Genomic DNA, 17137 nt, shown 5'->3' with positions numbered 1-17137 from the left:
AAATGAATAGGCAGATGAAGAGGTACATAGGGTGAAGCCTGCAAGGGTCCTGAGCACAGCAGCTTCTGTCCGGATGGAGTTTGGTGTGTGCCACCCTCCCGGCACGTGGACGCGTTTTTGTCCATAAACCCAGAAGCTCTCTGAACCCAATCCTTTTGGGTTTCTATGGAGGCTTCATCACATAGGCATAATTGATTAAGTCACTGGCCATTGGTTATAGGTTCAATCTCCAGCTCCTCTCCCCTCCCTGGAGAGGGAGTGATGGGGTAGGGCTGAAAGTTCCAAACTTCTAATCACGTGCTTTATTCCCCTGACATCCAGCCCACGATATTAGATTACCTAGTGACCTTCCCAAAGCCCCCTTATCAACGTAATAAAGAACAGCTTTATAGCTCTCACCTCTTGGATCATTCCAAGGGTTTTAGAATCTCTGTGCCAGGAACAGGGAGAAAGACCACACATATATTTCTTATTATAAATCAAAATATTACAATACCTACCCCCTTAGAACTTGGGTTCCTTACAGCAAAACAATCATACAAATCAAAAACTATGGTCAGAGACTTCCCTGGTGGCGCAGTGGTTAAGAATCCGCCTGCCAATGCAGGGGACACGGGTTCGAGCCCTGGTCCGGGAAGATCCCACATGCTGCGGAGCAACTAAGCCCGTGCACCACAACTACTGAGCCTGCGCTCTAGAGCCTTCGAGCCACAGCTACTGAGCCACATGCCACAACTACTGAAGCCCGTGCGCCTTGAGCCCGTGCTCCGCAACAAGAGAAGCCACTGCAACGAGAAGCTCGCGCACCGCAATGAAGAGTAGCCCCCTCTCACTGCAACTAGAGAAAAGCCTGCGCGCAGCAACGAAGACCCAACGCAGCCAAAAATTAATTAATTAATTAAAATAAAATAAAATAAAAACTACGGGCACATTATCAAAGTTCCATTTTGTCATTAATAATTAGTCCAGTCCATTATCGTATCATATGAAAATGTCTCTCAGGCGGAGGCCGCTTAGGTTTGCAGGCCTCCACTGGAGATCTTGTCAGGATCCCCAAAGCAGGAGCGATCTCAGGAAACTTGCAGCTTCACCCTTTCAGATATCTGGCATAATTGAGCTAAGAGACACTATTAGCTCTTGCTCTGAGCCTTTTCTGAGGTGTTTATTAATATTGCATTTTCCTTATTATATAACCCAGGTATTCATTCCTTTTCCTTCAGCGACCATTTCTCCTCTTCAGATAGTAAATTGTACGTTATGTACTTTTTTGCCTCAATTAAAAATTAAAAAAAAAAAATACAATCAATTGACTGTAGATGTATGGGTTTATTTCTGTGTAGAGGTCTTGCACATGCTTCAAAGTATAAAAAGAGAAGGGAATTCCCTGACTATCCACTGGTTAGGACTCGGTGCTTTCACTGCCATGACCTGGGTTCAATCCCTGGTCAGGGAACTAAGATCCCACAAACCACATGGCACAGCCAGAAAAAAAAAAAAAAAAAGAATAGCTGAATGCTTTCCCCTGTTAAAAAAAGAACCTGTAAGTCCCAAATGTAGTCATGTGTGCTAAGCCCATATCATCAGACCAAGACTTGAGAGCTATCTAATCTAAATGCAGTTTCAGCTTTGCCCAGGAATGTAAACGTAACAGGTCAGTCTGGAATTTCCTTGTCAGAGCCAGTGAAGTAATCTGCCTAATAGACACTTTTGTCCCCCAAAGGAAGGTAACCTTGCCAGAAATAACCCTTTTTGTTTGTTTATGATTTCTTTGTCCCACCCCCTCCCTGCTTTTAAAAATCTTTCCTTTTCTGTAGCTCTTTGGAGCTCCTTTTTATTGACTGGCCAGACGGGATGCTGTCCAATTTTGAATCTTTTAATAAAGCCAATGAGCTCTTCAAATTGATCAGGAACAAGGCAAGGATATTCACTCGTACCTTCTCTCTCTTTTTCTGGCCGTGCAGTGCACGGCTTGTGGGATCCTAGCTCGCCAGCCAGGGATTGAACCTGAGCCCCCTGCAGTGGAAGTGCGGAGTCCTAACCACTGGACCACCAGGGAAGTCCCTTACCTTCTCTATTGAACATTTTATTGGTGTCCTTAGCCATTCCGAGAAGGCAAAAAGAAGAAATAAAAAGACACACATGTTGGAAAAGAAGTAAGATTGTCTTTATTAACAGACAACATAATCCTTGGAAAAGCCTAAGAAATCTACAAAAAAGAATTAGAAATAAGTGAAGTTAGCAAGTTCACAGGTTAGTTATGTAGGGGAGCAAAATTTGCCACCCTAAAATGTCTCTGGCATGTGGATTATTTCAGGCTGAAAACAATCAAGGCCCAAAAGACTCAAGGAGAAACTTTGACCTTCCCCCTTAGCTGCCTAAAGAATTTAGATAAAGGGCCAGTTCCCAGAACAGAGCTGTCACCAGAGAGCTCTGCAAAGACTATGGGCTGAATGTGGTGGGGAAACTCGGCAGGGCCTGGAGATCAGAGTCCACTCTGGGTCCCATTGTCTAGGGACAGCCCAGCAAATATTTGTTTATCATTGGCTTTTTCATTTCCATGTGAATTGCCTTCCTCTCCTTTGAGGTCCCAAACCACTACCCCCAACATCTTCTTTTGTCTTTAGCTGAAGATGGTATTTAAGGTCAGGGCTTCAGCCATTTTGACGGGTTACTCAGTTTTCCTGGGTCTCTCCCATGTATACATGTTATCAAACTTTGATTTTCTCCTGTTATCTGTCTCATGTCAATGTAATTCTTAGAACAGCCAGAAGAACCTAAAAACAGTAAAGGAAAATTTCTTCCCCAAAGTTACATGGTCAATATACAAATCAATTCTATTTCTATATGCTGTCAATGAAGGGATAGGAAAAGAAAACAAAAACAAAAAAACAAAACACCAATAACACAATCAAAGTAAAACCATGCAATATTAAGGGATACATTTAATAAACTATACAATACACACACTGAATATCACAAAACATTGCTAAGTGAAATCAGTCCTTAAATAACTGAAAGAATATAGCATGTTTGAGATTTAGAACACACAATGTCTTAATGTTTCAATTCTATTCAAGTTGATCTATAAATTCAACACAATACCAATCAAAACCGCAGCAGGCATGTTTGTAGACAATGACAAACTAGAATTTATATAGCCAAAGCACTCTGGGGAAATCCGAATGTACACTACCTGATTTTGCAGGGCAGGAAGAGAGATGTAGACGTAGAGAACAGATGTGTGGACACCGGGGTGGGGTGGGGTGGGGGGGATTGGGATGAACTGGGTTATTGGGATTGACATATGTGCACTGCCGTGTGTAAAACAGATTGCTAGTGGGAACCTGCTGTGTAGCACAGGGAGCTCAGCTCGGTGTTCCATGGTGACCTACCTAGGTGGGTGGGATGGGGGTGTGTGTGGGAGGGAGGTCCAAGAGGGAGGGGATTTATGTATACACATAGCTGATTCACTTCATTGTACAGCAGAAAGTAACACAACATTGTAAAGCAACTATACCCCAATAATAATAATATTTTATTTAATCCAACATAAAAAGACATTATTAATCTATAATAATTATAACTGTGATATAAGCATAATTATGACATATAGATCAATGGAATGAAAGAGAGATTTCAAAAATGAATTTACACATATGTGATCAACTGATTTCAATAAAGGTGCCAAGGCAATTCAATGGGAAAAGTACAGTCTTTTCAACAAATGGTGCTACCAAAACCAGTTATCCATATGGGGAAAATGATATAGATACCTGTTATGGGCTGAATGTTTGGTACCCCTTGATTCTTATGTTGAAGCCCTAACAGCCAGTGTGGCTATATTTGGAAATGGGAGCCTCTGAGAAAATAATTAAACTTAAATGAGCTCATGAGGGTGGACCCCTGATCTGATAGGATTAGTGTCCTCATCAGAAGAGAGCTCCCCACCCCTGCAGGGTGCACACACACGGTAAGGTCAGGTGAGCGCACAGCAAAAAGGCAGTGTTTACAAGTCAGGAAGTTCTCACAAAACCCCAAATTGGTTGGAACTTTGATCTTGAACTTTTAGCCTCCAGAACTCTGAGAAAGTAAATTTTTATTGTTTAAGCCCCCAGTTTGTGGGATTTGATTACGGCAGCCCTAGCTGATTAATATCATATCCACGTGGACAAAAACCAACCCTGACTCTTACATCACACCACAAGCTCAAAAAATGGATTGCAGGACTTCTCTGGTGGCGCAGTGGTTAAGAATCCAGCTGCCAACACAGGGGACAAGGGTTCGATCCCTGGTCCGGGATGATCCCGCATGTTGTGGAGCAACTAAGCCCAGTGCCGCAACTACTGAGCCTGTGCTCTAGAGCCCGCAAACCACAACTACTGAGCCCGCGTGCCACAACTACTGAAGGCTGCACGCCTAGAGCCCATGCTCCGCAACAAGAGAAGCCACCACAATGAGAAGCCCGTGCACAGCAACGAAGAGTAGCCCCCGCTCATTGCAACTAGAGGAAGCCCGTGCGCAGCAACGAAGACCCAATGCAGCCAAAATAAATAAATAAATAAATGTTCCTTTTAAAAAAAATGGATTGCAGACCTAATGTAAAAGCTAAAACCAAAACTATGAGTACTAGAAGAAAATATAGGAGAATATCTTCGTGTCCTCTGTCTATGATTTTGTAGACAAGATCTAAGAAGCACTAACCATAAAAAGAAAACTGATAAATTGAACTTCATAAAAATTGAGAATATCTGTTCCTCAAAAGACACCATTAAGGAAATGAAGAGTCAAGCCAGAAACTTAGTAAAATATATATAAAGATATGACAAAGGAATGGTATCCACAATATATAATGAATTCTTACAACTCAGTAAGGAGACAAAAATAAAATTAAAAAATGGACAGGATACTCAAACAGGCTTGAGAAAAGAAGATATATAAATAACAAGCACATGAAAAGACGCTCAACATCATTAATCATCAGGAAAATGCAAACTAAAATCCACATACCCACAGAAATTACTGCAACTAGAAGGGCTGACATTACCAAGTGTTGGTAAGGATATCAAGCAACTGGAACACCCATTTCCTCCTGGTCGGAATGTAAACTGTTATAACTGTCCAGCATTTTCTTAAAAGTTAAATTCACACTTACCTATTTGATCTAGCAATTCTACTCCCAGGTTCTTTGATCAAGAGAAGAAAAAAGAAACTCCTACACAAAGAGTTGTACACAAATATTCGTATCATCTTTATTCACAATAGCCTAAAATTGGAAAATAACCCTAAGTCCACCAAAGGATAAATGAATAAACAAATTGTAGCATACCCATATGATGGAATTCCACTCAGCAACAGAAAGAAATGAACCACTGATACACCTAATCATGTAGATTAATTTCACAGGATACTGAGCAAAAAACGTGTCAATGAAAAATTTATCAGTCAATCTAAGAATTGCAAAATTTTATTTGAGGTAAATTCGAGGATTTTAACCCAGAAGAGCATCTCAGAAAGCTCTGAGAACTTCCACCCCTTAGAAGTCAAGACACAGTGTGGGATTTCCCTGGCAGTTCAGTGGTTAACCCTCCGTGCTTCCACTGAGACGGGTGGGGCATGGGTTTGGGGGGCACGGGTTCTATCCCAGGTCGGGGAATTAAGATCTCACTGGCTACTCCACACTAGAAAAAAAAAAAGAAGTCAAAATACAGTTTATGTAACCTTTTTGAGACAGAAGACTGTACATTAAATGAGGTATTGACAGTTTACCTAATCCAGATTTAAGCACCATTGTCGTGGGTCTTGTGATCCTTTACACATCAAGAAGGAATGTTTACTTTTAAGGAGATGTCTTGTTGTTGCAAGGAGAATGTTGCTGTCTATGGTTGAGCTGCTGATGGGGGAGGTTTGGTCAATGCATAATGTGGATACACAATGCACAGTGGGGCAAGAGGGAAGGCCAAAGGGCAGAGAAGAAATTTTATGTTTAAATTTTTCTTGTCTCGTCATAAATATGAATTTTATTTCACAAAAGCAAACATAAAAGCTTACGCATTATATGATTCCATTTGTATGATATGTAGAACAGTCTAAACTAATCTTTAGTGACAGAAATATCAGTGGTTGCGTATAGGACTGGGAGTTGGAGGAATGACTGCAAACAGACACAGGGGAATTTTCTGGGTGATGAGAAGCTTAAATATCTTGATTGTGGAGGGGATACAAAGGTATATGTATGCATTTAAAAAAATGCATAACAGGAACAGGACACAGATCTAAACTGAATAGTAACATTTTATAGTTGATTATCTTTGACCTCTCTTACACATGATGAATGCATGACAGTCTATCACATGTGTTAGTTCTGAATTTCCTAAAATAATACAGAAGATGGATCAAGCATTCAGTAGGAGTTCTAGTAGAAACTAACTCAAATTATATACCGCCTTACCTGTTACATATGTGCCTCTCCCGAGTCTGTCTTGCTGTATTAGTTTCCTATTGCTGCTGTAACAAATGACCACAAACTTAGCGGTGTAAAACAATGTAACGTATCTATCTCACAGCTCTGGAAATCAGAAGCACAAAATAGGGTATCACTGGGCTAAAATCAAGGTGTCAAAAGGGCACCATTCTTCTAGGAGACTCTAGGGAAGAATCATTTCCTTGCCTTGTCCAGATTTTAGAGGCTGTCCTCATTCCTCGACTCACGGCACTCCTCAGCCAATAACCACATCATACATCTTCTCTTTTTTGTTTTTCTCCCCCCCACCCCGACACATCTTTTTCACATGTCCTTTTCTGACTCTGCCTCTGCCTCCCTTTTATAAGGGTCTTTGAGACTAGATTGAGACCAGCCAGATGATCCAGGATAATCTTCTCACCTCAAGATTCTTAACTTAATCACATCTATCACATCTGCACAGTCCATTATGCTATTGTAAGGTAACATATTTATAGGTTCCAGGGATTAGAAGGTGGACACCTTTGGGGGGCCATTATTCTACCCACAACACATGCCTCACTGAAACACTTGGCTTCTGAAGGACCTTTTTTTTTTAAAAAATAAATTTGTCTATCTATTTATTTTTGGCTGCGTTGGGTCTTCGTTGCTGCGCGCGGGCTTTCTCTAGTTGCTGCGAGCAGGGGCTACTCTTCATTGCGGTGCGTGGGCTTCTCATTGCGGTGACTTCTCTTGTTGCAGAGCACAGGCTCTAGGCACACGGGCTTCAGTAGCTGTGGCGCAGCAGTTGTGGCGCACAGGCTTAGTTGCTCCACGGCATGTGGGATCTTCCTGGACCAGGGCTCGAACCCATGTCCCCTGAATTGGTAGGCGGATTCTTAACCACTATGCCACCAGGGAAGTCCCTGAAGGACCTTTACTTATGATGAGGCACTTCTGTCCCTTCTTCAAAAGTATCACCTGCCACTCCCAACAACTGCTTCATCTTGTCCAGGCTCCAGCTTCATTTCATGATTAAGGAAAGTCTTATATTTAGGGATCAGGTGTAGGGTTCGTTGAATTTGAGACTCAAAGTTCAGGGGCTCTAGATTTGAGACCTTAGAGGGAGAATTAGGTCTTGAGAGTGACCTCAGTTCTGGGAGTGTGTGTGCTCAAACCCAGAGGAGATTGACTCAGGGTTCAGGCAACAGGAGACAATGGCAATAGGGAGTATAGTATTCATTTTCTCAAGGAAGAAAAAAAGCGGAAGTGGACTGGGCTTAACGTTAACCTTAGCTTCAAGAAGCAAGAGAAATCACCTGAAACTTGTACTCTAATTACGTGACTCAGAGACCAAAGTCCTTTTGCTTTCGCTTCTAATAGCGCCCCTCCCCTTTCCAACAGAATCTAGGGTGAAGAGCAAAATAAGGGGAAGTTAGAAATAAATAACAGCTAAAGGGCGAGGCCTCACTGTCTTCACCAGGCAACAATGAAAACATTCACGTCATGGAAACAGGCCAGTTTTCTCTTCCCTTTCTTCTTCCTCTTTTTTTTCCAGTAAAGAATGATGCGTCAGTCTTGCTTTAACTTTTAAGGGAAATGTTCCTACATTCTGAGTTATCACGCAAAAACTTTGAAATTTGGATGTTCTCAATGAATTATGCTACAGAATTAACTATCTGCGTCGTAGGCTTTCGTCAACCTCCAGCAACTTCCCTCTTCACCTGCTACCTGTCTGTGCAGTCTAGATACCCAGTATCGGCCTGAGACACAGGAATGAGTCATCCTCTGCCCAAACAGGTGGCAGTGGTCACACCCGCAGAAACAGTGTGAGGCAGGTTGCTGGCAGCACAATATATAGCTCCAGGGGAAAAAGTCCAGTGACAGAGCAGCATGGCTTCTGACAGAGGTAAAATGGATGGGGGCCTGAAAGCTACATGTTCTTGAAAAATGCGAAAACTCTGTGTGTGTGCTTGCATGTGTGTGTGTGTGTGTGTGCGTGCGTGTATATGTGTCCTGCTTCTGTTTGTATCCTTGGACATTTTCCAACTTTCCTATTTGTTAATATTCTTAAACAGGATTTATTATTATTATTGTCATTATTATTAATACCAACTGTTCACATCCAAAAATGATTTTGATCAGATGGCACTACAGCAATGCTTGTTTCACCATAATAAAAAATTAAGTAAAAGAAATACAACTGTTAAATAAAAGTTTAAAATAACAGCAGAAGTGATAGCACAAGGGCAAGTTAATGGATAATTTAAGGTTCCGTTACTTAATGTTAGAAAAATTCGTGGGAGAGGAAAAACACTCAGGTTGTGGAAAGTGATGATTTTCAGATGAGGTGGAATTTGAACTGGATCCTGAAAGGGCAGAATTTGAATTGGCAAAGAGGAGGAGATTCCAGGTTGATTGACACTGAGAGTTTAAGAGAATTTACAAAGATTGTGTGCGGAATATAAAGAATAAATTGGTTAAGATAGAGAAGAGTTTTTGGAAACAATCTGCAGTGAGATTAGAAAGCAAATTTGTTTGTTTGTTTTTAATAAATTTATCTATTTTTGGCTGCATTGGGTCTTCGTTACAGTGCACAGGCTTCTCATTCTGATGCCTTCTTGACTGAAAGCAGAAAAGACAGGAAGAAAGGAGGCCAGTGAAAAGACTATTGCAAGAGTGTGGGCATCATGTGATAAGACAAAATGCAGGTGTCAGTCTTAGGTTTCAAGAAACAATATTTTTTCTCCATTATATTTTCCCTCTATTAAAATTCTCTTGTGACTGGTATTTTGGGAAAAAGTGTAAAGACTTTATTTAATTGAAATATCTGGGTAATTTCCCTTGAAGGTGGTATGTTTTATCCCTCAAACCACCCCTAGTCCTGTACCTAGTGTTCTTGCCTGGCACCACATGTGTAGCTGCTGAGAATGTTTCTCAATCTCTCTTTCTGAAGTTCTCACTGCTGGTTCACCTCCTCATAGAGGTATGGCCTCTGTTTCTACAAGGCCCTCGCTGAGTAGACCAGCTGGTTCAAAGGCCCCAATTTGGTTTTTTTTTTTGTTTTCGTTTTGTTTTGTTTATTTACTTATTTATTTTTGACTGCGTTGGGTTTTTGTTGCTGCGCGCAGGCTTTCTCTAGTTGCTGCGAGCAGGGGCTACTCTTCGTTGCGGCGTGCGGGCTTCTCATTGCAGTGGCTTCTCTTGTTGCGGAGCACGGGCTCTAGGTACGCAGGCTTCAGTAGTTGTGGAACGCAGGCTCAGTAGTTGTGGCTCACGGGCTCTAGGCGCGCGGGCTTCAGTAGTTGTGGCGCACGGGCTTAGTTGCTCCGCGGCATGTGGGATCTTCCTGGACCAGGGCTCGAACCCGTGTCCCCTGCCTTGGCAGGTGGATTCTTGACCACTGCGCCACCAGGGAAGTACCTTGATGGGGACCATTTCTAAAGTCTTTATTGAATTTGTTACAATATTGCTTCTGTTTTATGTTTTCTTTTTTTTTGGCCGCAAGGCATGTGGGATCTTAGCTCCCTGACCAGGGATAGAACTCTCACCCCCTGCATTGGAAGGCAAAGTCTTAACCACTGGACCGCCAGGGAAGTCCCAAAGGCCCCAATCTGAAGTAAGGTCTGAGAAGTGCCCATTCCAAGGTGTTAGCCATCCGCTTTCTCCTCCATCTCATGTCAGATTCCCTGCATATTCTTCTAAGGATGAGAAGTTTATTCTTCATGTTACACTTAGAATAGTATTTACTGACTCTGTCCTCTTTCCTATATATCTTGCTGATTTATCTTTTCGGTCTCACACACGAGCTAGAACCATTTTTCACCTACAGGAAAGTGCCATACACAGTGTCTCTCCATTTAGTACAAATGCACAAACAGACACACACGCACACACACGCGCATACACATGCACGCACGCACACACACGCACACACACGCGCACACATTGTTTAGGAAGAAAATCTTTTCCTCTACCCTCTTAGATTTTGTTCTGGGAGGGGGCACTGCAAATTAAACCGACAAAAAAAAAAATTAAACCGACAAAAGACAGATTAGCAAAAAAAAAAAAAGACAAAATTACACAGAGGAATTCACAAAAATGTGACTCAAGGACTTTGGTTAGAATTAAGATGGCTTATATATCATCTTTTTTTTTTTTTTTTCGGTACGCGGGCCCCTCACTGCTGTGGCCTCTCCCGTTGCGGAGCACAGGCTCCGGACGCGCAGGCTCAGCGGCCATGGCTCACGGGCCCAGCCGCTCCGCGGCACGTGGGATCTTCCCAGACCGGGGCACGAACCCGTGTCCCCTGCATTGGCAGGCGGACTCTCAACCACTGCGCCACCAGGGAAGCCCTAACTGCATTTTCTGATATGGTTTGTGGGTTTGAAGAATAGAGCGTTTTTTCTTAGTAATTCAATTTGTATATGGGTGTTATCTGACATGATCATCTGTTGGTCAACAGGTCCTTCAGCTGGAGATGCTACCTTGAGGTAAGAATTATACTATCATAGTGCACATTTAATTCAACCAAGAATAGATGGATATTTAAGAGATGGAGGACTATAGCTTTCCTTATTGTTCCTTACTTATTCCACGCTCCCATTTTTTCTTTTGCTTTTTCTCTCTCTATCCTCTATGATTATTATTGCTTTCTGTATCTTTGCTCCTATGGCTTTTGGTTTCTGTTGAAAAAAATTACCTTCCAGCTTTGTTCTGTTATCGTCTTACTATTGTTCTTCTCTCTTTAAATCACAGGTTTTCATAGGCATTAGTGAAAAGTCCAGGGAACTCATTTGTCACTTTGATTTCATCTTCTTATTCCATACTCTATGCCCATTTTCTAGACTTTTTTTTTTTTTTGGCCACATCACCTGGCTTGCGGGGATCTAAGTCCCCCGACCAGAGATTGAACCCAGCTCCCTAGTAGTGGAAGCGTGGAGTCCTAACTACTGGACCACCAGGGAATTCCCTACACCTATTTTTTTTCTTTTTTTGAAGTTCCAGGAGAGCAGAGATTGGTTTTATTTTGTTCATGGCTGTATCCCCAGGTTTTAGAACACATAGCAGAGCACATACTAGATTCTCAATAAATGTTTGTAGAATGATGGACATAATAAATGAACATTTTGCACAGTTTTCAAAAAAAAACAAAAACAAGTAAAGGCATCTGGGGAGGCTGGGTCTTGCCTCCCTGGCACCTAGACCTATTTTTATAACAGGGAGACTTTTGTCAGGGAGCATATTTATCTCGTGATGGGTGGGTGGAAGGATTGATTTACATAATAAATGAAGTGATTCTTTAGGAATGAGTGGAAAATATGATGATGTAATAAACTTATGACTCAACCATATTGCAAGGAAGAGTCCTCAGAATAATTCTGAGTCACAGCTTTGACCCACAATGAGGGTGGTTATCCAAAGATGCCCTTGAGAGAAATTTGAATTTATTTCTTTTGAGGAAATAGTGTACAGAATTGAATGTGGATGAAGCCTGAGGTTAAATTAGTCTCTTCTCAGAGTTGGGAATAGAATCCTTTTGGCAATTTGAGACTTCCACACCTGAAAAAACTCTAGCTAGAGTCCCCTGAGGAATAGTGAAGATTAATGAGTGGGACAGGTCACCTCTAAGTGTGAGATAGAGAGATTAGAGGGAATTCCCTGGTGGTCCAGGGGTTTGGACTGGGCAGTTTCACTGCCGAGAGCATGGGTTCAATCCCTGGTTGGGGAAATAAGATCCTGCAATCCGCACAGCATGGCCAAAAATAAATAAAGTAAAAGAAAAAGATAAAATAAGATTAGAATATAATGAGAAACGTTTAAAAGAGGAACAAGGACACACTTATACCTGAATTCAAGACCACCAAGCAATGGTATAGAGAGTGGTAACCAAATAACATGAGCTGGGAAAAATCTCTTCACTATGTTTGTGAGAGAAAATTTAATAATCCAAACGGACCTCCCCAGATAACTTTGAGATACAGAATAGAAAAAAAAAAGTTTCCTGAGATGTCATGTTTTAAATATTTATTTATTTAGGCTGTGAAGGGTCTTAGTTGCGGCCCGCGGGATCTTTACTGGGGGCATGTAGGCTCTTAGTTTCGGCATGCATGTGGGATCTAGTTCCCTGACCAGGGATCGAACCCCGGCCCCCTACATTGGGAGCACAGAGTCTTACCTACTGGACCACAAGGGAAGTCCATGAGATGTCATGTTTTAGATCTGCCTGATCCAGAAGGAGAAGATGAAATTATTTCTAGGGTCCCTCAAATGATGACATAACAACACGGGTGATTTTTTATATTTCAGGAGAAGAATTGAACCCTGGGAATTTGAAGTCTCCTTTGACCCCCGAGAACTCTGTAAAGAGACCCGTCTGCTCTATGAAATCAAGTGGGACAAGAGCCAGCGCGTCTGGCGACACTCGGGCAAAAACACCACCAAGCACGTTGAATGCAATTTTATAGAAAAAGTTACTTCAGAAAGAGGTTTTCACCGATCCGTCAGCTGCTGCATCATCTGGTTCTTGTCCTGGAGTCCCTGCTGGGAATGCTCCAAGGCTATTCGGGAATTTTTGAATCAGCATCCTAGAGTGACCCTGCTTATTTACGTAGCACGGCTTTTCCAGCACATGGACCGGCGAAACCGGCAAGGACTCAGAGACCTGATTCGCAGTGGTGTGACTATCCAGATTATGGGACCCAGAGGTGAAAACAATAAACCAGGAATCTTAAGTGTTTCTTAGAGACTGTGGTGGTGGTGATATGTTTCTAGGCCAGGAGACTGATTACCCCAGAACTGAAGTCTCAGAAGTTAAAAGTCCAAAATAACAGGAGAAAGGACCAGGTCTGAAATTCATAGCAAGGAAAGCACCAAAGATATGACTCCTTTCCCCACTCCTGTCGCTATGGCCTCTGTGCCATCTTCAAATAAATTGCTGAGTTCCTTTAAAGTATTCTGGAAGAGTCTAGCCTTCTCCAGCAATAAATAGGCCAGAGAGATTTTATATCTATTGTATTTTTTAAAAAATAAATTTATTTATTTATTTTTGGCTGTAGTGGGTCCTCGTTGCTGTGTGCGGGCTTACTCTAGCTGCGGCGAATGGGGGCTACTCTTCATTGTGGTGCGTGGGCTTCTCATTGCGGTGGCTTCTCTTGTTGCGGAGCACGGGCTCTAGAGCGCAGGCTCAGTAGTTGTGGCGCACGGGCTTAGTTGCTCCGCGACATGTGGGATCTTCCCGGACCAGGGCTTGAACCCGTGTCTCCTGCATTGGCAGGAGGATTCTTAACCACGGCGCCACCAGGGAAGCCCCATAGTATTATTATTTAATAACAATAATTATTAGTATTATAATTATTATTATTTTTAAATTGGGCTCTCTTTAACTTTCTGTTGTATGTGTTGACTGAACCAAGATTTGTGTTTCCTTAGAGTATGATTACTGCTGGAGGCATTTTGTCAACTACCCACCTGGGAAAGAAGCTCACTGGCCAAGATACTCTCCTCTGTTGATGAAGCTGTATGCACTGGAACTCCACTGCATAATTCTAGTAAGTTACTATAAGGGAAAAAGATTCTGATGCAAAAAGAGGCATCTGTCTTCAGACTTCCCTCTTGATTACGTTGACACATACTCTTCTCACCATCACTTTGCCATTTATATTGACATTTAGTTATTTACCTGACATCTTTAAAAATGTGAGAACAAGACAATCTCTTTGTGGGAAATAAGTGGGAGAAAGGAACGGATAAACTGGTCTAAGATATATGTGGACTCCATAGGAGTTAGATTTCATCATCATCGTTACTGTTGTTGTTACAGCACATACTTGTCACACCAGATTGCACCATTCTTCCTTCCCTTATTGGTGTGTGTCATCTTACTGAAGGAATGTATGTGTCCCACTTGTATTCTCTTGCAAGTAGTTCAGTGGTCTTTCAGATGATGTTTTGAAATGTTTGTGAAATATTACCCTAACTTCTTTTTTATTTCAGGGTCTCCCTCCCTGTTTAAATATTTCAAGATGTCAGAATCAGCCGACCTTGTTCAGACTTATTCCTCAAAATTGCCATTACCAAATGATTCCACCCCATATCCTTTTACATACAGGGTTGATACAACTTCCTTTGACTTGGAGATGAATAGAGTATATACTGTTTCATGAACAGGAACTGATGGCCCACTAAAGAGTACCATTAGAATCGAGAAATTTTACGTTTGCATTTCTATACACTAACAACATGTTATCTGGAAAAGAAATTTTAAAAAAAAATCGCATTTATAGTAGCAATGAAAAATGATAAAATACTTCGGAATTAATTTGACCGAGGAGGTGAAAGATCTGTACACTGAAATCTACAAGAGAGATTGAAGAAGACACAAACAAATGGAAAGACATCCGATGGTCGTGGATGGAAGAAATAATATTGTTAAAATGTCCCTACTGTACAAAGCCATCTATAAATTCAATGCAATCCCTATCAAGATTCCAATGGTATTTTTTACAGAAATGAAAGAAAAATCCTAAATTTCATATGGAGCAACAGAAGACCCTGAATAGCCAAAGCAATCCTTATGTATCTGAAGGAAATGAAATCATTTTCTCAAAGAAATATCTGCACTTCTGTGTTCATTGTAGCATTATTTACAATAGCCAAGACCTGAAAACAATCTAAGTATCCACCAACAGATGAATGGATAAAGAAGATGTGGTATATATACATATATACACACACAATGGAATATTATATAGCCATAAAAAGGAAGAAAATCCTGCCCTTTGCAACAACATAGAAGAAACTTGAAGGCATTTTGCTCTTTGAAATAAGTCAGAGACAGACAAATACTATATGATCTCACTAATATGTGGACTCTTAAAAAAATCTGACCTCAAAAAAAAAAAAAAATCTGACCTCATGGAAAGAGACAAAATTAGTGGTTGCCAGGGACAGGAGTGAAAGTGGTCAGAGGGTAGAAACTTTCAGTGTTGTTTTTTGGGTTTTTTTGACTACACCATGCGGCTTGTGGGATCTTAGTTCTCCAACTAAGGATTAAACCCAGCACTCGGCAGTGAGAGCGCAGAGTCCTAACCACTGGACCGCCAGGGAATTCCTGGACAAACTTTCAGTTTTAAGATGAACAAATTCTGGGGATATAAGGTACAGCATGGTGATTATAGTTTATACTGTATTGTGCAATTGAAATTTTCTAAGAGTAGATCTTAAATGTTCTTGCCATACACAAAGAGGTGTAAGTCTGTGTGGTGATGAATGTGTTAACTTACCTTATTGTAGTAATCATTTTGCAATATATACATATATCAAATCATTACGTTGTACATCTTAACGTAGTGGGGCTTCCCTGGTGGCACAGTGGTTAAGAATCCACCTGCCAATGCAGGGGACACAGGTTCGATCCCTGGTCGGGGAAGATTCCACGTGCTGCGGAGCAACTAAGCCCATGGGTCACAACTACTGAAGCCCGCGCACCTAGAGCCCGTGCTCTGCAACAAGAGAAGCCACGACGATGAGAAGCCCACGCATCACAGCGAAGACCCAACACAGCCCAAAATAATAACAAATAAATAAATAAATTAATTAAAAAAAGACTTACACAATGTTATGTCTCAATTATATTCAATAATACTGGGGGGAAAAGAGATTAAAACAAAAGAATATAGAAATTTTCACAAATAACAGTATCACGGATAGCATTATCTACTGCTGTTATCACAAATTACCCCGCTACTTTGCAGGCTGAAAACAACAATAAATATTTACTATGTCACAGTTTCTCTGGCTCAGGAATTCAGGAGTCCCTTAGTGTGTTCGTGTCTCAGGATATCTCAGGAGGTTGCTGCCAAGCTGTCAGCCAGGATTGCAGTCATCTCCAGCCTTGACAGAGGCTACGGAATGTGCTTCCCAGGTGGCATACACACGTGGCTGCGAGCGGGCACCCGTGGATGGTGGGAAGTCTCAGTTTTTCATCATGTAGGCCTCTGCACAGGGATGCTTAAAAGTCCTCATGACTTTGTGGCTGGCTTCCTACAGAGCAAGTGGCCTAAGACAGACCAGGGCACAATTTGCCATGTCTTGGAATCATACACTATTTCTTCTGCAGTGTTCTTGGGTCACACTGGCCAGCTACAATTCAATGTTGAGTGGGGGGAACCACACAAGGACTTGAATTCCAGATGAGAATCATTGGAGGCCATCTTTGGGTTTGACCTGTAGGGACATTTGCTGTGACTTCAGGACAAATAATTCCATGGAGCCAATTTCTCAGAAGATGCTAAAGGGAAACAAAGGACAAAGTAGCATCTAAATACAGAAAAGGGTTATTTCTCGCTCCCGTTGCAAGGCTAATGTCATTTGGGTGGAACGTTTTTGCTCTCTGTGGTTACTCAGGGACCTCATTTTCTACCATCTGGTGACTCCACCATCTCCTATGGCCTTGAAGTCCTCTGCTGAATTCTCTACACTCAGCTGGCCCACAGGAGAGAGAGAGAGACAGGGGCGCACAGAGAAGGAAAGCATTAAAGCAGTGTGAAAGGGTTTTTTTAGAATCAAGGACTGGAAATGGCAAACGTCACTTCTGACCTGATTCCTCTAAGCCAAAATCAGACCCGTGACCCCACCCAGCTTTAAGGGAGGCTACAAAACACAGTCCAGCCACGTGCCCTGGAAGGAGAGGAAATG

At 41.8% G+C, this 17137-nt stretch overlaps 1 protein-coding gene across 1 annotated transcript; it reads left to right on the top strand.

Annotated features, from left to right (window-relative positions):
• The first annotated feature begins 8014 nt into the window (after nucleotides 1–8014).
• Nucleotides 8015–16058, top strand: APOBEC1 (apolipoprotein B mRNA editing enzyme catalytic subunit 1). Its single transcript, XM_060165487.1, has 5 exons — nucleotides 8015–8348; nucleotides 10905–10932; nucleotides 12749–13146; nucleotides 13871–13989; nucleotides 14435–16058. Exons 1-5 carry the CDS (start codon nucleotides 8333–8335, stop codon nucleotides 14579–14581), a joined length of 708 nt encoding a protein of 235 aa, XP_060021470.1. The 5' UTR covers nucleotides 8015–8332; the 3' UTR covers nucleotides 14582–16058.
• Nucleotides 16059–17137: the final 1079 nt, after the last annotated feature.

The sequence above is a fragment of the Lagenorhynchus albirostris genome, chromosome 11, assembly GCF_949774975.1.
Source record: "Lagenorhynchus albirostris chromosome 11, mLagAlb1.1, whole genome shotgun sequence".
Lineage (NCBI taxonomy): Eukaryota > Metazoa > Chordata > Mammalia > Artiodactyla > Delphinidae > Lagenorhynchus > Lagenorhynchus albirostris.
Note: the sequence above shows the minus strand (reverse complement) of the source record. Positions and strands in the feature narration are given on the sequence as shown.

What these genes read in the sequence shown, in the direction of transcription:
- APOBEC1 (XM_060165487.1), top strand. An exon ending in GCTGGAGATGCTACCTTGAG is followed by an intron (nt 10,933 to 12,748) that starts GTAAGAATTATA and finishes TTTATATTTCAG; the next exon opens with GAGAAGAATTGAACCCTGGG. An exon ending in CCAGATTATGGGACCCAGAG is followed by an intron (nt 13,147 to 13,870) that starts GTGAAAACAATA and finishes GTGTTTCCTTAG; the next exon opens with AGTATGATTACTGCTGGAGG.